Source organism: Rhinopithecus roxellana, chromosome 19, assembly GCF_007565055.1.
Source record: "Rhinopithecus roxellana isolate Shanxi Qingling chromosome 19, ASM756505v1, whole genome shotgun sequence".
Classification (NCBI taxonomy): Eukaryota; Metazoa; Chordata; class Mammalia; order Primates; family Cercopithecidae; genus Rhinopithecus; species Rhinopithecus roxellana.
This window is the reverse complement of record NC_044567.1, coordinates 80,466,782-80,494,270: the sequence shown is the minus strand read 5'-3', so window position 1 is coordinate 80,494,270 and position 27,489 is coordinate 80,466,782. Positions and strand designations below refer to the sequence as shown.

At 38.0% G+C, this 27,489-nt stretch overlaps 1 protein-coding gene across 5 annotated transcripts in view; it reads left to right on the top strand.

Annotated features, from left to right (window-relative positions):
* HELZ (helicase with zinc finger) overlaps positions 1-27,489 on the top strand; it is a 171,051-nt gene that overhangs the window by 59,322 nt on the left and 84,240 nt on the right. For all 5 annotated transcript variants that reach the window (XM_030923001.1, XM_030923003.1, XM_030923000.1 and 2 more), the window contains 3 exons: positions 10,542-10,809; positions 22,151-22,484; positions 23,333-23,463. In XM_030923001.1, coding sequence (XP_030778861.1) covers positions 10,542-10,809; positions 22,151-22,484; positions 23,333-23,463 — 733 coding nt within the window. The remainder of the gene's footprint in view (positions 1-10,541; positions 10,810-22,150; positions 22,485-23,332; positions 23,464-27,489) is intronic.

The window sequence follows — 27,489 nt, the reverse complement described above, 5'->3', positions numbered from 1 at the left end:
TATTTAGACTTTTTTTCCCTGATACAATGTATTAAAAAGCAACATTTAAAGATATGTGTTGGCCCCTGAATATATTCCATGGATAGGAAGAGAATAATAATAATGAAAAAAAAATCACAGATTAATTGACTCATTTACTGTGTAATGGGCTTATAATGGTTCACACTGTGCCCTGATGTCTTCATAGAGCCACCAGGCAAAGCTTGGGCTTTGGGGTTCCCCCACCTTGTTTGAGTAGATGATCAGGCCTGTTTTGGTCTACCAATTTCATTTCACAGTAGGATGGTTTTAGCACAGTAATATCTTTCAATATTAGTTTGGGTAGAATATCATTTTAATGGTAATTGTGTATATACCTACAATGTTTATTTTCATGTCCTATTGACTAGTTAACTTTGCTGATGTTAGTACATTATTTCTGAATGAAAAGTCTTGAATATAATAAGCCTTCATAAATCATTTTGTGCATCCACTAGTGTTAAGGAGGCCAAGGTGCCTTTAATTAAATCTGCTCTTTGGTTTTGGAAAGAGGTCCCTGGTTTCAACATGTAAGTGTGACATAAGGAATTACTTTGTACATTGTCAATTTATTGCCTATACCTAAATTTTATGCCAAGATCCAACAGGACAAAGAAAGGACATGTTAGCCCACATTTCCTTTTCTCTTAGTTGGATTTATAGGTGTTCTATTCTGTTTAACAAAAACTAAATATTTATTTAACAAACACTTCAAAAAGCAGAACTGTATGAAACTTGTCTTTGTATTGACTATAACTAACCATATTATGGAGGACGTTTTTTGCTATGTACCGTAATGTCCCATTCATGAGAACCTAGAAGAAGTTGTTTTTCTTATGAGCCAATGCTAGACTTTTATTTTTTTGCAAATAGTGAAAAGGTGAAATTGGTCTGTCTTCTTCTTTACTTTAGCTGCTAGTAAGGTTGAAACAATGATGGTGCCCAAATTTAACAATTGTTCGGTGACATCTTCTTCTGTGTGTGCTGATACTACCCAGACTTCACTTTACCCTTATTTCCCACTGACTTGGATCCCTTTTACTTGTTTTTATTCTGTAGTGTGTATTTTTGTCATCTTTTCAGTACTCTTTGGAATCAGAATAAATTTCCATAGCTAAACAGATATGGTAGTTGATAAAATTAAAAAAAGTATTTGGCTTATATATATTAGCATAGTATTTGGCAAATTCTTTCTGCAGAGGGCCAGACAGTTAATATTGTAGGTGTTGCAGGGCAGGTGATCTCTGTTGCAACTACTGAGCTCTGCGTTGTAATGAGAAAGCAGCCATAGACAATGCATAAGCAAATGGGTGTGAGTGACTGTGTTCCAATAAAACTTTATTTTCAAAAACAATGGCTGCATTTGACTTTCGTGTTGTAGTTTGCCTACCCCATACTAGTAAGTTGCTTTTAGAGACCAGACCTTGAGAACCACTAGGTAGCATCCTTTTTAAATCATAAAGAGATTTAAGTCATAAAGAGAGACCAACATACATTTCCTACTCTCAAATATAACTGTAAAGGATGTTCTTGGCTTACGTGTGGGTTGTATTTTAGAAGTTTGCTTGTAGATTAGTGGCTTATAGCTCAGACTCCTTTACCCATAGAAATGTTTATAAGTGTTGTCAAGAATTCTTATTAGTTAATAAAATATTTAATTAATAATGTAAAATGTTAAATGTCTGCAGTAAAATGTGAAAGAACGATACTATTAAAACAGATGATAATTAGAGAAGGTGGTGATGAAGAAGAACTCGGGGTACTTTCATAGGCTTGGGAAGAGTAAAAGTACTTTGACTACTTCTGCCTCAGATATGTGTTACTTTTCTAGTTGGAGAAGAACAGTGGACAAAATTCAGAGTCAAGTAGAATAGGATTTGAATCCTGATTTTCAGCTTATTACGTATGTGAGCCTAGGCAGAGTACTCAGCTTTTCTGGGCTTCATGGGGAAACATCTCTAAAATGGGGCTAGTAATATCTGTCATAGATTATTGTGAGAACCCGAAGCCTCGTACAACATCTGGCTCATAATAGACATTTAGTTAATAGTAGCTATTATGTTTATAATTAGCCTTGATTAGGATAATTTCTGGCTTATACATGAAAGGAAGAAAGTAGGAAAAGAGAAGAGTTGGGTTTTTTTTGTTTCTTTATTTTGTTTTTGTTTTTTAAAATGAGGACTCGGACTAGGGTTCAAGTAGAGGACTTAAAGAGCAGAGAGGAAGACCCGAGTCCTTGAGGCCACAGTGCCTGCAGATCTTGGCAACAGAACACAATGTAGGAATTGAAAGCGTAGTTTTCCAAGATGACTGATGTTTTGAGCCTGGTAGCAGGAAGAAACAAAGAGTCTCCTTTCTGATGTTTCTAATATATCAGTTTGAAAATGTTTTAAGTGTTACATTTCATTCAGATTTGGTAGAGGGGTTTATACAGACGAGGATATCCTCCTCTTTTTTTAATAATACCATATCCTTTTTTTAGTGACTTCTTTGTAGTTTACCTTTTTTCCTTTAAGTAAGATTTTACTTTTAAATCTTGTGATAGAAAATAATTGAAAAAACTTAAGCATTTTCTTGAACTAATTTGGAAACATTAACATGATTTCACATAGTGAAATTTGTTTAAAGACAAAGGAAAAATAACGAGCAATATGAAATCTACAAAATGCATTTTCTTATGTAAGATTTTGAAAGTTGGGGAAAGGAAAACTTAGATCTAGGTTTTAGTCAAGCTAGATGACATTGGGCTAACTTTTTTTAGTCATCAGCATAATGACTTATGCAATTTTACCCTTAAAATTGATGTCATTGAATATCTTACCATTTTGTTAATTCTTAAAATTTTTATTACGTGACTACATTTGTTTCAGTGTGATTATGTGGAGAGTCCTAACAGAATTGTGAAGAAGTGAAAGCAGAATATAAGTAGTGTAATATTTATTTCTTGCTTTTATCTTAGTACTATTACAGTTAGTGTTTTGATTAGCACGGGAAAGTCTTTGTCAGCAGAAAATATGTTTATGGGCAAACAATTTGTTTATGTGAAATTACAATTTTATAAAATGTTCTGAGACAATAAAAATGTAAAATGGCAGTGTCCTATTTTGTATCTTTTCCTGGAATACTTGTGTGGACAACATTCAGAGACATTGAGAGCAAGATAACTACTTTGTTAAATTGGTGACAATCTGACAGCCTGGCTAATTTGATCTTCAGCCTCAGCCAGTTCATCAATGGATCTTCCTTTGCCTGAAATTATGAGAAAAGTGTCATTCCAGGTATAAGTTGGCCAAATGCAATTGGGAATTGAATTAGGTCTGGGATCTGTCATATTTCCAAACAGTTTTGAAAATATTATAAATTATAATATAATTTGGTTTTTCCATACACAAGAAAACTTAGTGATTCAGTGAAACTGGAATTGGATTGGGAAATAGCTCTATTTATTTTATTTATTTATTTATTTAGAGACAGAGTCTTGCTCTGTTGCCCAGGCTGGAGTGCAGTGGTGCGATTATAGCTCACTGCAGCCTTAAACTCCTAGGCTTGAGTGATCTTCCCACCTCAGCCTCCTAAGTAGTTGAGACTATGGATGCACACTATCATGCCTGGCTAATTAAAAAAAAAATTTTTTTTGTAGAGACAGGTTCTTGCTGTGTTGCTCAGGCTGGTCTTGAAGTCCTGGGCTCAAGTGATCCTTCTACCTCAGCCTCCCAGAGTGCTGAGATGATAGGCATGAGCCACCATGCCCGGCCAGTATGTTTCCTTTTTTTTTTTTTTTTTTTTTTTTTTTTTGGAGACAGAGTCTCACTCTGTTGCCCAGGCTGGAGTGCAGTGGCGTGATCTCGGCTCACTGCAAGTTCTGCCTCCTGGGTTCACACCATTCTCCTGCCTCAGCCTCCCAGGTAGCTGGGACTACAGGCGCCTGCCACCACGCTGGCTAATTTTTTGTATTTTTAGTACAGACAGGGTTTCACCGTGTTAACTAGGATGGTCTTGATCTCCTGACCTCATGATCCACCCGCCTCGGCCTCCTAAAGTGCTGGGATTACAGGCGTGAGCCACCGCGCCCGGCCTATGTTTCTTTTTTTTAGAGATTACTCCTTCTCAGTGGGAAATATTTATTGCCTCCTCCACTTGATTGGCTGTTCATTGTTTTTAAGCAAGTTTTTGTCCTTAAATGAATGCTGGAAACATATTTCTCTTGCATAAAGTTATAAATTTGGACCATGCTAGGCTGTCTGTTAGCTTAGCATTTTCTAAATTGTGTTCCACTAAAATTAATAGTAACACCTAAGGTGTAGAATTCCTTGTACAAATAAGTGTAGAAATGCAGCATGCATTATTTCTCTCTTAGAGAATCACAGTGTAGCTCAATCATTGGCTCTCAGTGTCTGTCAAACTGATATATTCATGTAACTTAGTTATATTAGTATTACTCATTGAAACTTAAAATCAAGTTATATAGCAAATGTTTATATTTCTTTAGTTCATTGTTCAATATTGAACTAAAAATCCTACTTACTTTAGTTAATTCAAATTCGAATTGGAGGAAGATAAACGTAGGTTTTGGGTTTCTTTCTTTCTTTTTTTTTTTTTTTTTTTTTACTATTACTGTCACTATACCTCAAGCATCCAGACCTTTTCTGTTTGTAGGCCATGAACAAACATTTTTTTTTCTCTAGTCATTTTGGCAATCCTGGAAACTCTTTAGGAAATATGAGTGACTTTAGCTTTGCTTTTTCTAGTTTTTTTTTTTCCCTTGTTGGGGAGATTCAGGTTCATTAGAAGACACTATATACTAAAAAAGTTTTTGGACGAAGGATATGCTTTTCAAAAATACGTGGCAAAAGGCATCTGCAAAGGAAGGAAGCTATTGAGTTATCCCCTGTTTAGAAAACAGACTGCATTCTTATGGTTTATACCACAACTTGATTAATGGAAAATTTTTGTTTGACAAAATTGATTTGGAATTCTGTTTTGAATATCTGGAAGCAACATGTTGAAAATGAACTCTTGTGGTTAAATATAGACACTTGATATCATATATATCTCTAGTTTGAGTCTAGCTGTCTATGTTAACATTAACATTAAAGTTTAGTCTATCTTAGAAAGTATTCCCAACTACCAAAGTTGTTGGTAAGTGAAGAGCGTATTATATATCTACATAATGTGTAATCAGAAAAGTAATAGAAAAATAGACTTAGTTTGTCAATAAAAGAAACAAAACTGAATAGAAGCATGTAAAAAGCATGAGGTATTTCTTAATGCTCTTACTCTGCTGTTTTAACTTTTTGTTAGCCTCTTTCAGAGAGAGAAATAGGGACAGTTAACATGGACGAGCTGAGAGATACTCACCTTGCTTCCATGTGGCAGTTTGGGTGAAAGAAAGGGTATAGAAATGGGTCACTGAAGCGGTCGTTTGGGATTACTGTGGGATTTTATTTTATTGGTAATTTGGGCAGTCAAGATTTGTAAAGCCACATACCAAAATATTTTCTAAGGAAGAGTGTGGTATCTGATTTTGGAATTAGGAAGCATTTCATCTCATTGTCTAACTCCTAGATAAATATAGCAGGTTTTAATACATTCCATATTTAACACCCATTTATTGCCTGCCTCTTACATGTCAGCCCTTGTGCTGGGTACTTAGAATACTCGATTTCCCCACCCCTTATTTTCTTCTTATCTACCCTTCAGGTCCTGTTAAAGGTATTTTTCAAGCCTGCTATACTATATACTTCAAGACGAAACAAACCCACCCTTTGGATGCTTTATTAGAATAGTAAAGATGTGGTTGAAATGCAGGCTCTGCTATTCTCAGGGTCAGAAGGCCAAGGGAAGTTGGGAAATGTATCTTGTGTCAGACTAGTTATTTCAACCTTGAATTCTATTTTTGATAGCGGAACCCCTTCAAAAGACTATGTTATCTTCAAAAGATTAGGTATATTCTAATTATCTCTAACTTTTTCTTACAGATTTCTATTAAAATCTGTTTATAGTTTTTGCCTAGCACATCTCAGGGTAACACATTCCATAGGTTTATAATTTCTGTCGAGTTTGCTTTGAGATTTATTATTATAGGAATTGGTTAATAAGTCAGTGTAAAAGTTAAATTCCTAAATGATTTTATGAAATTGATCCTAACCTGCTTACTTCTCATCTTTTTGTTTTTTTTTTTGATACCGAGTCTTGCTCTGTCACTCAGGCTGGAGTGCAGTGGCGCAATGTTGGCTCACTGCAACCTCTGCCTCCTGGGTTCAAGTGATTCTCCTGCCTCAGCCTCCCGAGTAGCTGGGACTACAGGCAAGAGCCATCACGCCTGGCTAACGTTTTTTGTATTTTTAATAGAGATGGGGTTTCGTCATGTTGACCAGGCTGGTCTTCAACTCCTGACCTCAGGTGACCTGCCTTCCTCGGCTTCCCAAAGTGCTGGGATTACAGGCATGAGCCACCATACCTGGCCATTTCTCAACTTTCCAGTGTTTTTCACTTTAGCCTAATCTAGGCTGAAGAAAATGCATGCCAAGTATGCACTGTCTCAGGCTGCCCTGAGTGCTGAGGTGTTAGCAGGTACGCATGTGCTGTTGGTGGAGATGACAAAGAGCCCCAATAGAAGTCATGCCCAGTGTCCCCATAAGGGACCCATGTCCTTCCTCTGTTTACTAGGTGACCTTTAAGCACTGTAGGTTAGGTGGGTCATTAAATCAATTTAGTAAGTTTCTTTGTACAAGTGAGAGGAATGGAGCTGGAAGTTTGACTCAAATTCAGATGAAGTAGGGAAAGAGAAATGGGTTTTGCATACCATATCCTTAGTAGTAGTCACTGGCCACAGTTCATTTTTGACATCCAAGTTGAAGACAGATCAGTAGTTTGTAGGTTTTTTGTTGCTGGCATGTGTGGATTTTTTTTCAAGATTCGTTTTGCTCCTCTACTTTTCCTTTCCCCTGCACTGTGTTTAAAGTCATTAAAAGAAGTAAATGGAATAAAATTTAGCATTGTTTGAGAATTGTTTTGAAATTCCTGTGCTACCTGCTAAAGACACTTAACATTTAATTTTTATGGATACATAATAGTTGTATATATTTATGAAGTATGTGTGATATTTTGATACAAGCATTTAAGAGTTTCATAAAATCAAGGTGGGAATCGGTACTATATAGATAAAATGAGAAAAACAAACACTGCTATTGCTCATGCCACTTTCCCCCAAAAGCCTAAATACTGTTAACCCAGAGTAGAAAAGCTTTCTGCATTTTGTTTGTATATTAGGTAGGTGATTCAAAAAGCATTTTCAAGGGAAAGCTCTGTCATTTTAGATTTGTTCTTGTCTCGGCTACTTAAGCATCGGTTAGGAGTAACTAGTGAGTTTTTAAAGTATATGAACATAATAGTAATCTAGGCATAGTCTGAATTAATTTTATTAAAGTGAAATGTAAAATAAAATTATGAAATATAATCTCCCCACCACCAAAGAGTAGTTAGATCTCCTTTAAAAACTACATACTAAATAGATTCCTTACTATTATGTAGGGTTTAGTATTTATTTATTTATTTTTTGAGATGGAGTCTGGCTCTGTCTCCAGGCTGGAGTGCCGCAGGGCGATCTCGGCTCACTGCAACCTCTGCCTCCTGGGTTCAAGTGATTCTCCTGCTTAAGTAGCTGGGATTACACACGCACGCCACCACGCCCGGCTAAGTTTTGTTTTTGTTTTTTTTTTTTGAGACGGAGTCTTGCTCTGTAGCCCAGGCTGGAGTGCAGTGGCGCGACCTTGGCTCACTGCAAGCTCCGCCTCCCGGGTTCACGCCATTCTCCTGCCTCAGTCTCCTGAGTAGCTGGGACTACAGACGTCTGCCACCACGCCCGGCTAATATTTTGTATTTTTTTTTGGTAGAGATGGCGTTTCACCGTGTTAGCCAGGATGATGTCGATCTCCTGACTTCGTGATCCACCTGCCTCGGCCTCCCAAAGTGCTGGGATTACAGGCGTGAGCCACTGCGCTCGGCAGTTTTTATTTATTTTTAAAGAGTTGGTTATTTGATATGTCACTGTAATACGCTATTTCTCTTTTTGGCTTTTGAATTAAGGACAAAAATTATATACCTCCTTGTTATTTTGATAATAATTAGCCTCTGATCTTTAGTGATGGTATAATCTATGTTAGGGGTATTGGTATTTATAAAATTTCAATACTTTTTGTAGCTATGATCTAATGAATGATAATTACGGCAGTTTTCAATTTCAAAGTCTTTTTTTTTTTTTTCCTTTTCTTTTGAGACAGAGTCTTACTCTGTCACTCAGGCTAGAATGCAATGGTGCAGTTTCGGCTCATTGCAGCCTTCACATCCTGGGCTCAAGCAGTTCTCCTGCCTCAGCCTCCCAAGTAGCTGGGATTACAGGCGCCTGCTACCATGCCTGGCTAATTTTTGTATTTCCTTCCTTCCTTCCTTCCTTCCTTCCTCCCTCTCTCCCTCCCTCCCTCCCTCCTTCCCTCTCTCCCTTTCTTTCCTTTTTCTTTTGAAATGGAGTCTCACTCTATCACCCAGGCTGGAGTGCAGTGGCACGATCTTGGCTCACTGCAACCTCTGCCTCCCAGGTTCAACTGATTCTCCTGTCTCAGCCTCCTGAGTAGCTGGGATTACAGGTGCACACCACCATTCCTGGCTAATTTTTTATATTTTAGTGGAGACTGGGTTTCACTGTGTTGCTCAGGCTGGTCTTGAACTCCTGAGCTCCGACAATCCACCCGCCTCAGCCTCCCAAACTGCTGGATTACAGGCTTGAGCCACCGTGCCCGGCAGCTTTTGTATTTTCAGTAGAGACCAGATTTCTCCATGTTGGCTATGCTGTTCTGGAACTCCTGACCTCATGTGATCCTCCCACCTCAGCTTCCTAAAGTACCAGGATTATAGGTGTGAGCCACTGTACCTGGCTGTCAAAGTGATTTAGGAAGAAAATGTGGTTAGTGTACATTAGGAAACTTCTGCTTTTGAGGCTGTTGCAAAAACAGACCATCAATCCAGAGTATTTTTTTTTAATGATAGCTAATTTTATCATATATTTTAATTTTTTTTTGTTTTTTTTAGAGATAGGGTCTTGCTATGTTGTTCAGTCTAGTCTTGAACTCCTGACCTCAAGTGATCCTCCTGCCTCGGCCTCCCAAAGTGCTGGGGTTACAGGCAGGAGCTACTGTGCGCAGCCCCAATCCAGAGTATTTTTAAAGTGCAAGTTTTTAATAAGCAAACCATCTTTACATTTGATCGTTATAATGTTATTTGTGTTGCCATTTGAGAAATAAAACTGGCATGTAAAAATGCCTTTTCAAGGAGCAAAGATTAGAAATTATTAAGATTATTAGCATAAGCTATTTGCCACTATTGAGACACTGACCTTGGTGCATGACTAGGCTCATGTTTATAATATATACGTAACATTTAAATGTTGCCAAATCTCTCACTAAAAAAGACATGACAATTATGCATTATGTTGTCATTTCAAAGAGAGTTTAGGACAATTTGTACTTTGGAGACTGATCTTTGTCTAACTTTTAATTATTTCTTCCTAAAATTTTAATCTGAATTGTGAAACCGTCTTTCCAATCATGTTATGTCAAAATCTTGGTGTAATATGTCAGTAAGATTACATTTTTTTTCTTTTGGTTTTCTTTTTATAGGTATATGTATGTTTCACTCAATAGAAAAGTAATATGCTGTACATATAGAGTGAGCCAACCCAGTGCTTAGAGTTGATGTTACTATGGGTTTCATCTTGTGCTGGTATTGTGCTGCTTGTTTTTCCCTGATATGTCAGAACTTGAACAGTCATTTGTTTTGACATTGTGCCCTACTTACAGTATGATTTAATGGAGGCTAACCTGGATTTTTTGGAAATGACATTTGAATGGCATTGTACTGCATTTTCATAAGGACTTAGCAGTGTTTTACATTAATGCTTTCTAAAAGATTTTTGTTTGTAGTAAGTTGACTTTAAGATACTGTAGTTTCATTGTGCTTTATCACACAAGAAAAGATTTAACCTTTTACAGTTTTTGATGTTCTCTTTCTATAATGGGATGGGTATTGGTAGTAGGAAGAGAAGGTGATTATCATCTGATAAAACCTATGAAGAATTTATCGTATCTTTTTCATGCAGACCAGATTTCTCTTGACTGGAGTTAAGTTCTAAATGTTAATCTGTATTTTAAAAATGTTAATAATTTCTAGTATTTCTAGAAATTATTCTAGAAATTATATAGTCTAATATTTCTAATATTAAAAGTGTTAATTTCTATAAAAAGTTTTTTTTTGAAACATGGATTTATACTAATGTTACTTTGTTTTGTTTTGTTTTTTGATATGGGGAAAATAGTCAATGGGTATTTGTGTTGTTTTGTTTTTAAGAATTTCAGCTCTACCATATACAATTCTCATACAAGAATATGTAATGTATTTAAGAATGTTAATGTTATTTAAAAATTTTAATGTTCTGTTTCTTTATAAATGTGTTTTTTGTTTCCATTTAGATCTCGAATACCTGATGCATGCAAAACAGCAGCTAGTAACCACAGCTAAACGTTGGGATTCTTCCTCTAAGACTATTATAGATTTTGAACCTAATGAAACTACTGATTTGGAGAAGAGCCTTCTTATCAGATACCAAATTCCCCTCTCTGCTGACCAGCTATTTACCCAGTCTGTTTTAGACAAATCATTGACCAAGAGCAACTATCAGTCACGGTTACATGACCTTCTTTATATTGAGGAGATAGCCCAGTATAAAGAAATCAGCAAGTAAGTTACTTTAGAAACACTTTAAAACAAAAACTCTCCCCTTTGGATGGTATTTTTAATCTTTAAAATGGAAGTGTGCCTAAGTGAAGACAGGTAGTAAATGGTTGTTATTCAATAAGTGTATTCTATCTTTAAATGAAATATGAGCTTCTTAAGGCAAGAACTGTATCATGCTCACCATGGTATCCCTTTTTTTTAAGCACATAGTTCATTTCTATAAGACCTTACTAAACATCTATTAGGGGACAAGCTCTTTGCCACATGCCGGGAGTATAAATCTGTGGTTCCTGCTCTTAAGGAGCTTTCAGTTAATGGTAGTTGTAGCAAGCACTGAATGAATATTTGTTGGACAGATATACAACAACTGAAAGAGACCACATATTTTGAAAAGTTGTTTTAAGAATGAAATTATTTAGATTTTCAGGAAAACGAGTTGATAATAAAATAGCTTTATAGCAGCTTATAAATACCTTAATATATTTTACATTTTATCCATATGCCACTTGATTAAGACCAAGTACTTAAAAGCTTATTTGAATTATTTTAGGAAAAATAATCTCAGAAAAGAAAGTTAGGGTGAGGGAAGATGTTAGTGAAATAGTTGTATTTGGTAGTAGCTGTCTATTAATATATTTTGGATAAACTGGAGACAAGCCTTAAAAACTAAACCACAATTATGAGACCTGAATTCATTTTTATAAGTAGTTTTACTTTTAAATACAGCTGAACCAGCATATTTTTCTTCTCCAGGATGCCTTATGGTTCCTTATCATTAGTATTATTAATAAATACTGAACACTCATTAAGAGTATATTCAGGGCCAGGCGCGGTGGCTCAAGCCTGTAATCCCAGCACTTTGGGAGGCCGAGGCGGGCAGATCACGAGGTCAGGAGATCGAGACCATCCTGGCTAACACGGTGAAACCCCGTCTCTACTAAAAAACAAGAAAGTTAGCCGGGCGCGGTGGCGGGCGCCTGTAGTCCCAGCTACTCGGGAGGCTGAGGCAGGAGAATGGCGTGAACCCGGGTGGGGGGCAGAGCTTGCAGTGAGCCGAGATCGCGCCACTGCACTCCAGCCTGGGGCACAGAGCAAGACTCCGTCTTAAAAAAAAAAAAAAAAAAAGAGTATATTCAGAAAAGGAAAAGAAAGTGAAAACTTACAGATACTTTGGTTACTCTATTTATAGATTAGTTATGATTTAACTTTTGAAAATACCTAATTTCAAATTAAATACATGTAAAATTTACAAAGTCAGAGTATAGTTTTCATTGCTCTAAGACTAAATCCTGGCCCATTGATGGTCTCTTAAAAGGCTTTTATCACTTGTGTCTGTAGGCTGTTAGTTTATCAAATAAGAAGGACAGTGACTTGTATCATCTGTATTATTTATATTGTCATGGATTCCTTTTCCTTAGGAAAGAACACCATGATAAATCATAAATATTGGGATTAAATAGAATTTAAAAGCTTACCAGAATCCTGGAGACTATTTTTGAGTATCATAGTAGGAATTCAGAAAAAATTATATATTAACTTTTATTTGTTTAATATTTTATTAAGGTTTATAAATCATTCCATTACTTTAGAATGTGCACGTAAAGCCCAAAAAGCTTAGCATTATTATATTCAGAATAATCTTTTAAAAGTGGAAACTTGTCAGAATGGATAAAAGGAGAAACCCTACAAAATTGTAGAGGTTAAATACTGATCGAGTATCTAAGGCTGGGCGTGGTGGCTCACACCTGTAATTGTAGCACTTTGGGAGGCTGAGGGGGGTGGATTGCTTGTGCTCAAGAGTTTGAGACCAGTCTGGGCAACGTAGTGAGACCTCATCTGTACAAAAAGTTAAATAATCAGGCATGACGTGTGTCAGCTTGAGGGCTGAGCTGGGAGAATCGCTTGAGCCCAGGAGGTCTAGGCTTCAGTGAGCTGTGATTATATCACTGCCTGGGTGAGAGAGAGAGAGAGACCCTGTTTCCAAAAAAAAAGAAACTGGATAGTTGAAAGTGCACTGTTCGAGTACCTTGAAAGGCTTTCAAAGTCAGTATGAGAGGGCCTTAAAAATATTAGCACTGATGGCAAACTAAGTTGGTGTGATCTTTTAAAAAAATATTGTTACTATTTTGAGACAGGGTCTCACTCTGTCACCGAGGCTGGAATGCAGTGGCATGATTTTAGTTTACTGCAGCCTCAACCTTCTGGGCTGGGGTGATCCTCTGCAGCCTAACTGGAGAGTCTGAGTGACTGAGACTGCAGGTGTGCATCGCCACACCGGCTTCATTTTGTATTTTTCGTAGAGATGTGGTTTTGCCATATTGCCCAGGGAAGATCTGGAACTCCTGGGCTCAAGTGATCCACCCACCCTGGCCTCCCAAGGCGCTGGGATTACAGGCATGAGCCACTGCCCTAGCCCAGTTTGTGTGATCTATCTGGAGAGCTGTTTGGCAGTTTGTATCAAGGACCTTAAGTTTGAATCTTTTGTTGTGGCAATTCTACTTATGAGGAATCATAATGAAGCAATAATCAGAGTCAAAGATCTCTGGACACATGTCTTTCAAAGAGTAGTGAAAAATAAGTTAATTATGATATAGCTATATGATTGAATTTATATAACTTGAAATTATGTTCTTGAAGAATTTTTAATACAGTGATGATGCTCATGATATAGTATTAGGGAAGAAAATATGCTAGTTATAACACCTTATTGCCATTCTAATTTTATATGGATGCCTATACACATACATGTATGTATTTGTATATAAAAATGTTGGAAAGAAAGCAAAATGTTCTGGTTGGTGGACTAACAGGTGATTTTTATGTTGTAATAGTTTTCTCTACTTTTGAAATGTTCTTTAATGACCATATATTGCTCTTATAATTAAAAAAATGTGAACAAAGAAATGGAAACTGGTACATCATTAGTGGCAACACTTGCTGCTCATGGTGTAAAAAGCCCTTAGGTGTGAAAAGAAGAGATTGCGGTAAGGCAGTGGTAAGATAATGTAGAATGTTTTTATAGGAACTTCTGAGCTTTCTGTTTTCTTAAATCTTTAAAGTTATATCATATTTATTGACTCAAATAGGGATATTTACAAACTGAATGTAAATCAGCTGGATCACTATTGATGTGTTCTGTACACAACTACACAAGAGTTTTGAAGGATCTTCAAGATATAAATGATAATTTATTGCGACCTGCCTAACATGTGACAAGTAGTTACTGTGCTAGAGAATTCTGGAATTTCTGGTGATACTCTCACCTAAAGGTAACCCTGGATATGAAGGCTGGTAAATTAAATTTCTGAATTTGGCAGGCCTGTAAATGTTAATGAAGTGCAGTGCATAATTGGTACACATACAAAGAAACAGATCCAATAGTAATTAGAGTTCTCAGAATGCATCTGTAAGCAAGTAGACATAGATTGTGAAGATTTTCAAAAGTCTGTGACAGACTTCTGTTGCTTAAAAGAGTATTTTGTTTTCTCCTTACTCTTTAAACTTAATATTTATATGCATTTTAATGTTGCCTTGAATTTAATTTACCTTTGATTGTTAATTCTTTAAGTATAAATAACATAACTAAGATACATTTTTAAAATTTTTGGGGGAGGTCTCTGTGTAGCTGCTAAGCTATGGTGTAGTGCAGGGCTCAGTAACTTTTTCTGTAGAGGGTCAGCTAATAAATATTTTAGGCTTTGAGAATTTCATACAGGCCTGGTTGCATTTCTTCTTCTCTTTTTGTTTTTTGTAAAATCCACTGTCAGTTAAGGGCTATACAGAAAACGTCTGAAGGTTGGCTTTGGCCTTTGGGCTGTGCTCTAGTGTGTCTGACGGGGCCGTTTTGCTTGTCTGTTTGATCAATACCAGTCATCAGAGCAAACCCAAGTCACCATTAGAATCATGAAGAATGTTTTGTTGTGGTTTGAAACCCAATTTAGAGGTAGGAGACAATGGTATGCCTATATTGACTCATCTCTCTAAATGACTTGGGTATGTATTGACAGTAATAAGTGTGTTCTGAACACACTGAAGTTTGCCTCTTTGTGACATTGTGGTCAGATGTGCCACACAATTAGTAGGATATTTCCCAAGGTCCTGAGAATGTATCAGTCTTCTGTGAACTTTGACAGTTTAAGCAGAATATTTCCTTTTTTCTTTTCTTTCTTTTTCTTTTTTTTTTTTTTAATGGAGTTTCGCTGTTGTTTGCCCAGGCTGGAGTGCAATGGTGCAATCTCGCTCACCAGAACCTCTGCCTCCTGGTTTCAAGCAATTCTCCTGCCTCAGCCTTCTGAATAGCTGGGATTACAGGCGAGTGCCACCATGCCCAGCTAATTTTGCATTTTTGGTAGAGATGGGGTTTCACCATGTTGGCCAGGCTGGTCTTGAACTCCTGACCTCAGGTGATCCACCTGCCTCAGCCTCCCAAAGTGCTGAGATTACAGGTGCGAGCTACCGCACCAGGCCAAAGCAGAATATTTTTAATCATGAAAGTAGTATCAAGGAGCTTCATACTAGTTTCTTACGTTTTGATGATAAGGGTTGCAAGACACTGAGGCAAGAGGATCACTTGAACCCATGAATTTGAGGTTGCAGTGAGCTGTGATCGCATCACTGCCCTCCTGCCTGGGCGACAGAGCAAGATCCCATCAGACTATGCCTTTTACATGGTCATTTTAGCATTTCATTCTAGAAAGTAGATTGAAAAAAGGCTCCCAAGATTAGGTAAAATACATTTTGGTTTGGTTTGAGGCTGGATTTAATAATCTAGTTTTTTTTTTTTTTTTTTAGGGGATGATTTTTTTCAAAGCAGTCCAGAAATTTCTTCTTAGGTTGTTTTAGTGTGAGATGTGTGTAAGTGATAAAGATAATACTACATTTCATTTCATTTAAGTTTTAGAAAATGCTTTTCTTTTGAGATTTGTTTGTTTTACTTCTATTATACTCAGTCACATGTTGGTGTGTGTTCAATAATGATTCTACTTTGAAGTGAAATCTGTTTGATTTTTAAGAGGTGCATTTCCAAAAGAAATGTACTTTAGCTGAAGCTATTGTGTCCATTAAACTGTGCATGCCTCATCAGGTCATCGTGCCTGGCTTCTCAATGCTAACAGCTGACATGACAGGCCTAGCGTGGGGTGCACATTTCATCATTTAGATGGGTGCTGCTTCTGTTGGTGATACCTCTGTTCTGTTGCTCTGCTTTAGTAAACTCAGGGATTGTTTTATTACTTTGGTTGATTTTTATTGTTCATATAGTCAGAAATCACATGAAATGAAAACACTGTAGGTTTGAAATTTTTGAAAAGTTGCACTCAAGAGATAGAATTGTTGCTAAGGTTGATAGAGCCATATTTCTCATTAGCCTAGAAGTGTCTTTTTAAGTCTATTGAGTATTCAATTGACTGTAATTCTGCCATTCCCTAAAAGGTTAGGGATTATGTAAACTTTAAGGTTGATTTTAAAATGTAGCATGCAACAATGAAAAGATGGTTTTTCTTCTTGTTAAGAAATATCTTTGTTAATTGTAGGATATATTTTCTAGTTTAGGTATTTCTGAGTTATTAAATTTCAAAAAGTACATATTTTATTATTTAAGATTACTAACATAATTTTAGTTTTAGCCTGTTAATCTTATATACAAATTAATTGTTAGTAGCTATAACCTCTACTAGAAAGTCTATAATGTCTGCATCTTGAACATGTGATGAATTTTCTGTGGGAAAAGCTGCATTTCTTAAGGCTTTTATTTTATTTCTTAGCACTTCTAGTGCCTCTACCTCAAGAATTTTGTTACAAGACACAACCAGTGTCACAAGAGGATTCTCTTGTTGCTCTAAACTGTGAGATTAACTTTTCATGCCTGCTAAATTGTGATCAAGTGTTTTGGGATGGCGATTCTCAAATAGACATGAGTGAAACTTTAATATATGGCTTAAGACCTGGGTGCGGTGGCTCACATCTGTAATCTTAGCACTTTGGAGGGCAGGTCTCACATCTGTAATCTTAGCACCAGGAGGGCAGGTCTTTTGAGCCCAGGAGTTTGAGACCAGCCTCGGCAACATGGCGAGACCCCATCTCTACAAAAAATACAAAAATCAGCTGGGTGTGATGGTGTGCACCCATGGTCCCTGCTACTCAGGAGGTTGAGGTGGGAAGATTGCGTGAGCTCAGGAGGTCAAGGCTGCAGTGAGTCAAGATTGTGCTACTGCACTCGAGCCTGGGTGACAGTGAGACCTTGTCTCAAAAAACAAAACAAAAAACTTTTAAAAAAAAAATATGGCTTAAGATAGTTGAGAAATATATGACAGGATTTCAAGAATATATTAGGAAATAATATAAAGTGGCTGAAGTGGGAATATGGTGCTTGGGAAAAAAATCAGATTATTAGAAAAACATAAAATTAATTAAGTGAAAAAAATTTATTGAATATTGAAGGTGTTAGGTTCTATGCTAGTCACTGCTGATGCTAAGGCAAGCAAAATATGTTTCCTTGTCCCCTGAAAGTTTGTAATCCAGTGGGGGAGAGACCCGTAAATACAGGGTTATAATAAAATATGATCAGCACTGTACTGGAGGAATGCACAAGGGCCCCCGTGGAAGAGGCACTTTTCCACCTTAGTGGAGAAAAGGAGGGTAGTCAAGTCAAGGAAGGGCTCACATCTGCTTTCTAGAGCAGATGGAATGTAAGTCGAACTTTGAGAAACAGGTAAGGATTCGTCAAGTTTAGAAGTAGGACAAGGCTGGGCGTGGTGGCTCACACCTGTAATCCCAGCACTTTGGAGGCCGAGGTGGGTGGATCACTTGAGTTCAGGAGTTCGAGACTAGCCTGGCCAAGATGGTGAAACCCTGTCTCTACTAAAAATACAAAAAATTAGCCTGGTCTGCTGGTGGGCACCTGTAATCCCAGCTACTTGGGAGGCTGAAGCAGGAGAATCACTTGAACCCAGGAGGTGGAGGTTGCAGTGAGCCGAGATGGGGCCATTGAACTCTAGCCGGGGCAACAAGAGTGAAACTCCGTTTCAAAAAAAAAAAAAAAAAAAGAAGTAGGACAAAAGTATTTGGTTAAAGGAAACAGGATATGAGAATAAGAGCATAGAGTTTTGGGGAGCTGCCAGTTGTTTATTGTAGTTGCAATGGAGGGTGCTTGTCTGGTGGGGACAGGTTAGATGAGAGAGAAACTCTGTCCTCAGCTATAGAAAGCTACTTACCAGATTTGCATTTTTCAGAGATCCTCTGATAGGGGTGTGGAGAACAGATTTGAGACAGGAAGTCGGGTTAGAAGTCTGTTATAATAATTCAAGTTAAAAATGTTAGGATGCAGATGAATTAGGAAGGAGGGGAACTAGCAGGGCCATGAGGAACTAACAGGGCATAGTGATTCTGTGTTGTGTGAATGAAGGTTGGTGAGAGAGGCAGGGTCAAGGATGACTTGATTTTTGGCTTGGATACCTACGTGGATGATAGTGCCATTTTCTAAGTGGTTAATACATGGGAAGATTGGGTTGGGTCACACTGGGGAGGTCAGATAGTCAGTTTTGCATATACTGAGTTTAAAGGGCATATAAACAAGAGTGTCCATTTGACAGTTGGATTTACAGCCCTGAGCTGGGAGATCTGGGAGAGGGTGACCTAGCAAGAACTTACAGAGTAGAAGGAAGGCAGGGTGGAGCTTATAGAAAGTAGTTGGTGCTTAGATGGGAGATGGAGAGCAGCTAGGAGAGGTAGGAAGAAAACTAGGAGAGCATTACCATACAGAAGTCCGTGGAAGAGGGAGTTCAAAGGAAGAAGACATTGATTGTATAGTGAAAAAAAAAAAGATAAGAAAACTGTACATCATGCACATCATCTTAGCAAAAAGAGGTCCTTTGTGAATCAAGAATTTCTTGCACTCTGAAATAATCTCCTCCCTCTAAGAAAGTTTTAATGACCTCTAAACTCTGCATATTATATGGGTAGTAAAAGGAAAGTAAAATTTTAATTTCATTTAAGAAAACATGAATAAAGAAAGGGTTCTTTTTTTTTTCTTTTTCTTTTTGAGGTGGAGTCTCACTCTGTCGCCAAGGCTGGAGTGCAGTGGCGCTATCTCAGGTCACTGCAGCCTCCACCTCCTGGGTTCAAGTGATTCTCCTACCTCAGCCTCCTGAGTAGCTAGGAACTACAGGCTGGGCCACCATGCCCAGCTAATTTTTGTGTTTTTAGTAGAGACGAGTTTTCACCATGTTGGCTAGGCTGGTCTTGAACTCCCGACCTCAAGTGATCCTCCTGCCTCGGCTTCCCAAAGTGCTGGGATTACAGGTGTGAGCCCCCACACATGGTCTCCTGGTTTTTTTTTTTTTGGAGACAGAATCTCGCTCCATCACCCAGGCTGTAGTGCAGTGGCACGATCTCAGCTCACTGCAGCCTCTGCCGCCTGGGTTCAGGCAATTCTTTTGCCTCAGCCTCCCGAGTAGCTGGGACTACAGGCGTGTGCCACCACGCCCAGCTAACTTTTGTATTTTTAGTAGAGATGTGGTTTCACCAGGTTGGCCAGAATGGTCACTCCACATAGACTTCAAAGGATGTATTGGACAACCCGAGGGCCCAGGCAGACTTGTTGCAGAGGTGGAGCCACTGTGCAGAGCCCCTACTAGGACAGTGCTTAATGGAGCCCTGGGAGTGGGCTAGATCCCTAGACTCCAGAACTGAAGGGTCAGCATTATGCAGCTCTCGCCTGGAAAAGCTACAGATACAAGACTTTCAATCTGTGAGGGCTTCTGGGGGGACTGAGCGCAGCAAAGCCATAGAAGCAGGGCTGCCTGAGGCCTTGGGAGCCCAACTGCTGTTCCAGTGTGCCAGGATGTGGGATGTGGAAGCAAAGATTATTCTTCAGCTTTAAGACTTCATGTAGGCCAGGCATGGTGGCTCATGCCTGTAATCCCAGCATTTTGGGAGGCCGAGGCGGGTGAATCACCTGAGGTCAGGAGTTCGAGACCAGCCTCAACATGGAGAAACCCGGTCTCTACTGAAAATACAGAATTAGCTGGGCATGGTGGTACATGCCTGTAATCCCAGCTACTCAGGAGGCTGAGGCAAGAGAATTGCTTGAACCTGGGAGGCGGAGGATACAGTGAGCCGCGATCACGCCATTGCACTCCAGCCTGTGCAACAAGAGTGAAACTCCGTCTCAAAAAAAAAAAAAAGAAAAAAGACTTAATGTTGTTTGCCCTTTTGGATTTTGGACTTACTTGGAACCACTTATTCCTTTCTTCTTACATAGTTTTCCCTTTGGGAATGGGAATGTTTATCCTGTGCCTGTCTCACCACTGTATTTTGGAAGCATGTAACTCATTAATTTCACAGACAAATTCCTCCTGAGAGGAATTTGAATCAGGATGAATTGTGCCTTGAGTCTTATCTGTATCTGATTTAGTTGAGACCCTGGGCTTGGACTTTTGAGTTGATCCTGGAAAGAGTTAAAACTTTTAGGTGCTGTTGGGATGAAATGAATGTATTTTGTATGTGAGAAGAACATGCATTTGGAGGCTATGGGCAGAATGCTGTGGTTTGAATGTCCCCTTCAAAACTAATGTTGAAATGTAATTGCCATGGGGACAGTATTAAGAGGTGGAACTCTTAAGAGGTGATTAGGCCATGAGGATTCTACCCTCATGAGTGGGTAATGTGATTATACAGGAGTGGGCTCCTTATCATGAGAGTGGGCTGTTAGAAGAGTGAATTCAGTCCTCTCTTGCCGTTGCTTTTGCTTACACTCGTGCCTTCCACCATGGGATGATGCAGCCTGAAGACCATCACCATATGCCAGCCCCTTGATCTTAGACTTTCTAGTCTCCAGAACTGTAAGAAATTAATCTCTGTTCTTTATAAATTACCCAGTCTCAGGTATTCTGTTACAGTAACACTAAACAGACTAAGACAAACCTAAGAGAAAGGAGAAAATGTTGCCACCATTTCTTACCATGTTGTCTTACCTCTTACAGCACCATTTCAGAACAGCAAAGGAGAACTGTTAATTAGTTTACATCTTTCTTTCACTTCATATTTCTCTCTTTTTTTGTTTTAAATTTGGGGACAGAATCTCACTTTGTTGCCTAGGCTGGAGTGCAATGGCGTGATATTGGCTCACTCCACCTCCGCCTCCTGGGTTCAAGCGTTTTTCCTGCCTAAGCCTCCCAAGTAGCTGGGATTACAGGTGCCTGCCACCATACCTGGCTAGTTTTTGTATTTTTAGTAGATGCAGGGTTTCACCATGTTGGCCAGGCTGGTCTTCAACTCCCAACCTCGGGTGATCTGCCCACCTCAGCCTCCCATAGTGCTAGGATTACAGGCGTGAGCCACCATGTCCGGCTCCATATTTCTTGACTGTGTAAATTAATCTTGATTCTCTGTGCTGCCTTCACACACATACTCTCTCATACTCACGTGCAAACATGGAAGTGTGAGGGAGTATACCAACCATTGTCTGATAAGATAGGCCTTAACTTCTCTTTCCATAATTCCTGCATGAGACCTGCCTCCATGTAGCCCTGAATGAAAATTTATTTTAAATGTCCATTAACATTATTGAAAGAGATATTTTATGGTTTGAATCTGTTGATAAGCTCTACTTGGAAAGCAATTGGTTTAAAGTCCATTGTAATTTTCAGTGCAATGTGTTTCCTTCTGGTTCCAGGTGATTTTAAAGTCTTTATTGTCCCAATGGTGTGTTCAAACAGACTTTTATATTAATTAGTATATAATATTTCATGTTACTTTCAAAAATGACATTTAGTTTCATTTTAAATACTCTGGTGTTTTTTGAATGTGCATATTCTTCAACACAAGTTAGTATGTGTCTTTATGTAACTTACATGGGAGTTTATTCACTTTAAAAAAAGTTTTGTTGGACATTCACGGTGGCTCACCTTTGTAATCTCCCAGCACTTTCAGAGGCTGAGGTGGGTGGATCACCTGAGATCAAGAGCTTAAGACTAGCCTGGCCAACATGTCGAAACCCTGTCTCTACTAAAAATACAAAAATTAGCTGGGCATGGTGGGCACATGTAATCCCAGCTACTTGGGAGGCTGACGCAGGAGAATTCTTGAACCCGGGAGGCAGAGGTTGCAGTGAGCCAAGATCATGCCACTGTACTCCAGACTGGGCGATAGAGTGAGACTCCGTCTCAAAAAAAAAAGTGTTGTTGTTTCCAGCTTGTATTAAAGGCAGAAAAATAGTTTTTAGCTCAATGAAGTGGAAGTGATATAATGGTTTTTGTTACGTTTATATTTGATTTAGTTTCACTATTCTAGTTTTTATATATTTTGTATGTAAAATATTCAAACTAGTTTTCTACTTCTGGTTTAGGTTCAACCTTAAAGTGCAATTGCAGATTCTAGCAAGCTTCATGCTCACTGGCGTTTCTGGAGGTGCAAAGTATGCTCAGAATGGACAACTTTTTGGTCGCTTTAAGCTTACTGAAACACTTTCTGAAGATACTTTGGCTGGACGACTGGTGATGACCAAAGTCAATGCTGTTTATTTGTTACCAGTCCCTAAACAGAAGTTAGGACAGACCCAGGGAACCAAAGAGAAGGTTTATGAAGCTACTATTGAAGAAAAAACAAAGGAATATATATTTTTAAGGCTATCTAGGGAATGCTGTGAAGAACTTAATCTTCGGCCTGACTGTGACACACAGGTATGTTTCAAGGTTGCAGTTTAACCATAGTGGTCTGTAGCCTCATTATCAGCTCATAGTCTTCCTCTGGGTTAGTTTTTCTTCTGCCATAAACTAAAGCAAAGCTGACTTTGAAGTCTACGGTGGTGGGTTGAGAATTGGACCTGTAGCAACTCCCAGAGAAAAGTGATTCTTTTAAATTTAAGTAACATTTAGAATGTTCTAGTGTTATACAAGGTTGAGCTTTCTGATTAGAGTTTTAAATCAGTAATGGAAGAAAAGATGAAAAGAAATTAAGCTACCCCCGGGACATCTCTCGTCTGCAGTTGTATCTGTTCCTGTTCTATCTTTATGGGGTTTTAGGTGAATTATGTCTTCAGTCTGCCATATTTAACTGGAAGATTAATCTTTTTTTCTTTTTAAACATAAAACTTGGTGAATATTATTTATTCATTGTAAATTGATAGAGTGTCATAGGACTAATCCTCTCTCACGACCAGATACTTCACATGTTCTGATTTTTTGCTAATGTATTTTCATGCGAATGGTAGAGTCAAGTAGCCTTTATCTAGAGATTAGGTAACTTATAAATATGTCTGTTTCTTAATATGTAAAATGATGTTAATAATAGTATATATATCATTGGTACTATTAAATGAGATAATCCATAGTAAAGTACTTGTTACAGTGCCTGGTTATAAATGAACAAAGCAAATATTCATCATAATTATGGTTAGACTATGATTATACTTTAAAAGAATCTCTGCACTTATTGTCCCAAACAGATTCCTCCCAAAGTATTCTAGCGAGCTGCCAGCATTGATGTTTGCTTTCATGCGGTTTTTAAAAAAATTCATTTTGTGTTTCAGGTTGAACTTCAGTTTCAATTAAATCGATTACCCCTCTGTGAAATGCACTATGCACTAGACAGGATCAAGGACAATGGGGTTTTGTTTCCAGACATCAGTATGACTCCCACCATACCGTGGAGTCCTAACAGGTACACTAAGGTGTTGTCTTATTAAAGGAAGGTTAATATTAAATTGAATATCTGTATAAGATAACTCAAGCATACTTTTATAAGAAAGTTTGCCTTTGCTTTTCAGGAGACATTAGTTTAGAAAGGAGAGTAAAAGAACACTTAAAATGAAACATTTGAGGTTCATCATCTATTTACTTTTTCTTGGAGTCTAAATGAATTCCACTGCTTTTCTCAACAGCCTTAATTTGATAGGATGCCAAGCAATTTAGGAATATTTCCAAGTAGAAGTTGAATGGGGAAATTAGGGCCTTTCTGAAGTGGTTCCAGTAGTTAATTTAAAATAATTTTTATTTATTTAGAGTTGGGATCTTGCTCTGTCACCCAGGCTGAAGTGTAGTGGCATGATCATTGCTCACTACAGCCTTGCACTCCTGGGCTCAAGCAGCTCTCCTGCCTCAGCCTCTGAGTGACTAGGATTTTAGACACATACCACTGTGTCTGGCTGATTAAAAAAATTTTTTTTGTAGGCAGGGGTCTTGCTATCTTGTCCATGCTGGTCTTGAAATCTGGCCTCAAGTGACCTTCCTGCCTTGGCTTCCCAAAGTTCTGGGATGTGAGCTACTGCACCTGTCCTAATTTAAAATACTTTTTAAAGATAGGAGAGATTTTTATAAATGAGCAAAATGGACAAAGTACGATAGAAGAAACTGCTTCAGAAACTTCTCTCCAGTTAATGGTCATATAAATATTGTTCTGCCTAAATTTTTTTGGGATGCCTTTACATGCAATTGAAGAAGGTACTTCCATTTTGTTATAAGCATGGATGACTGAGAGCTGTATGCCTGTATCTGCCTTTTCATCTCTTCACTGGGTTTTATGCCCTTAGTGCCTGCCCATGCTCAACTCACAACACTTTTTTTTCTTTTTTTAATCTCAGTGGCTCTACAAAAGAGAAGTTTATTTATCACTTTCAATTTACTCATGGTAGGGTGGCCCTTTCCATGACTGATGGAGCCTCTGGGATCTTCAGTGAGTGGTTTCCAGGGTCACCCTGGGTGTTGACATTCAGCTGGCCGACGGGGGAAGAGTGAGCACAAAGGGTCGTGTGGGAAGCTTTTATGGGCCAGGCCTAGAAGTGGCATATATCACTTCCCTCACGTTCCATTTCTTATGGTCGTAAAAGCAGAACAACACGAAATATGCCTTACAACACAAAGCCTCAGTTATTTCTTGCTTGTTTTGCTTACTCTTACTGTGCTGTCCCCCTCTGTTCTTTTTACTGCCAAAATTCTTGAGAGGGAATCGTCTGTGTATTTCCAGTATTCTTTCTTACTCACTCTGTAACCTCTGTTTTCCTCTTGTGTACTATCCTGAAAGTGGTTGGTGATCTACTAATTGTAAAAATCCAGTGACATCTCCTCAGTTCTCTTTGGATTCAGCTCCTCTTCATGCTTCCTTTTCTTTTCTTTCTCAGAGCCAGTGCTGCTTTTAGACCTGGAGTATTTCAGTAGCTTTGCTGTCTGTGGCTGTGTTTTCTGGCTCATCCCAAATATTTCTCCTGGAGTTAGTTTTCTAAAATAATCATGTCATTTCACTGCTCACAAATCTCTGATGGTTTCTCCTTGATATGTAGATAAAGGGTGAGCAGTCTAAGCCAAAGCGCCCGTGTATGGCCTCGTTGACCGTGCTTTCCTGCAGTATCCTTTCAGATTTCTTTTATTTTTTTCTGCTTGACACTCCTTTTCTCCCTCTAAATCCCCATGTTTTAGTAATATTGAATTACCTTGAAGTTTGTTTAATTTGCCGTGTACTTATTTGCCTCCTTATCTTTCTGTTATTCTTCTTAAAAAGTTTTTAATTGTGGTAAAATCCACATAACATAAAATGTACCCTCTTTACCATTTTAAGCGTACAGTTCCATAATGTTAAATATATTTACATTGTTGTGCAATCTCCAGAACTTTTTTGTCTTGCAAAACTGATGCTATACACCCATCAGACAACTCCTCATTTCCCCTTTCCTGCAGCCTTGCCGCCTCTTTAAGTGATTTTCTCTCTCGCATATAATCTTTGCCCAATGTTAGTTCACTGAAGAGTTCTCTGTCCTTTAATATTTAGTCCAGCTCATATGCTCTGGATTAAAGGGTCAGCAGATGAACCTGACCCTTTCATGTCAATATTTTAACAACTATTTATTGAGTGCCTGACATGTACTAGGTTCGGTTTTGTGCTTTAAAGCATAATTTCTCTAAATTTGTCAATTCATGTACATTTCTAGACTGTTTTTCTTGGTAAACTCTGAACTTTGTACAGAAAGAGACCATGTCTTATTTTTCTTTGAATACCCACAGGGTTTTATACATTATTCATATTCAGCACATTTAAGTTAATAAGAATTTCAGGTTTAAAGAAGAAAAGTTTCAATTGTGAGGCCATACCAGTAAGCTTGTAGGCACTTTTACTGGATATGCTCACTTCTGAAAATTATATTGTGTATAACATAGTATATTTAAATACTACTGACTGTAAGTTTTAGCTGCAAAAGTAAGCAAACTTTCAAGCAAGAAAATATTTTTATACCACTGTAATTTAAATAGCAGTAAAAGGTATCTGGGTCTAGGAACATACTGAGTTGTGGTCATGGGCTCACATCTGTAATCCTAGCACTTTGGGAGGCCGAGGTGGGAGGATTGCTTAAGCTCAGGAGTTAGAGTCCAGCCTTAACAATATAGTGAGACCCTCATCTCTATACATAAATAAAGAAATAAGTAAAATTAAAATTACCTGGGTGTGGTGGCACACGCCTGTAGTCGTCTCAGCTAGGTAGGAGGCTGAGGTGGGAATATTGCTTGAGCCTAATAGTTTGAGGTTGCATTGAGCCACAATTGTGCCAGAATATATTTTCTGGACTAGTGTAGAATATAGATAGATAAATGAAATTGAGAAATTGTTCTTGAGCATGTAGTCTGTAAATTAGTTATAAGTACATTAGGTCAGGGGAAGAAAGGACTTTGAATTAGTTTAGCTCTGGGAATGAAATAAAGTATTTCATTCAGAATAAACTTGAGATTTTATATTGTTTTAAATTTTGAAAATCAGAGGTTCCTTTTAGCATGTGTATTATACAAATCTTCTTTCCCTTATTAAGTGGGCAGTTTGATAAATAAATACAATTTGTTCCATTCATTGGCTTTCTATAAATGTTCATTGTGATATCTATCTCATTCTTAAGTTCATGAAAGTCCCCAGATTTGAAAGATGAGAGGGTATTTTTAGAACTTTTTGCTTTAAAAGTGTGTACTAGTCAAGTAATATCTCATTTTTCCGTAATCTCTAGAAAATATTGTAGTAACAGAAGCTAACTTTAATTGAACTTTTGTTGCCCAATTATTTTTCTAAACAGCTTTACATGTATTATCTCACTTGATCTTTAAAATAACCATCTGATGCAAATGTCATTATCTTCATGCACAGATAAAGGAACCATTGGGGACAGGTATCATAGAATCATAGTAGTCAGGTATAGATTCAGTTAGCAGTTTACTGAACTGATTGTGACTTTAAAAGGTGGAGTTATCAGCCTAGAGCTACATGGTCCAGGACTGTGCAGGAGCTCTGCAGGGCCATCAAGGACAGACACCTCCCCCTCCTTTCTACCATGTAGGGCATGTTTGTTTTCTTCCTGATGCGTTTTGCCTCATGCAAAATATAAGATGATTGCTATAGTTTATTTACCATAAGCTTTTTCTGGTCAGCTGAGGAAGGAAGTGATGAGCAAGAAGGGCTTTTTTTAGTTAAAAAAAAAAAAAAAAAAAAAAATATATATATATATATATATATATATATATATATATATAAAATAAGTGAGGCTTTGTTTTTATTTTATTGTGTATAGAAGTCCTTCTGAGGACTTCCTCCCCCATCTAATTGACCAGAATTGGGTCTATAGCACAGGAGGCTGGGAGATGGAGCATTATAGCTGACTAGGCTCAGCAGTAAAGGAAGGCAGGGGAGAAGGCTGCTCTGATGGTTTTAGGGTAACCA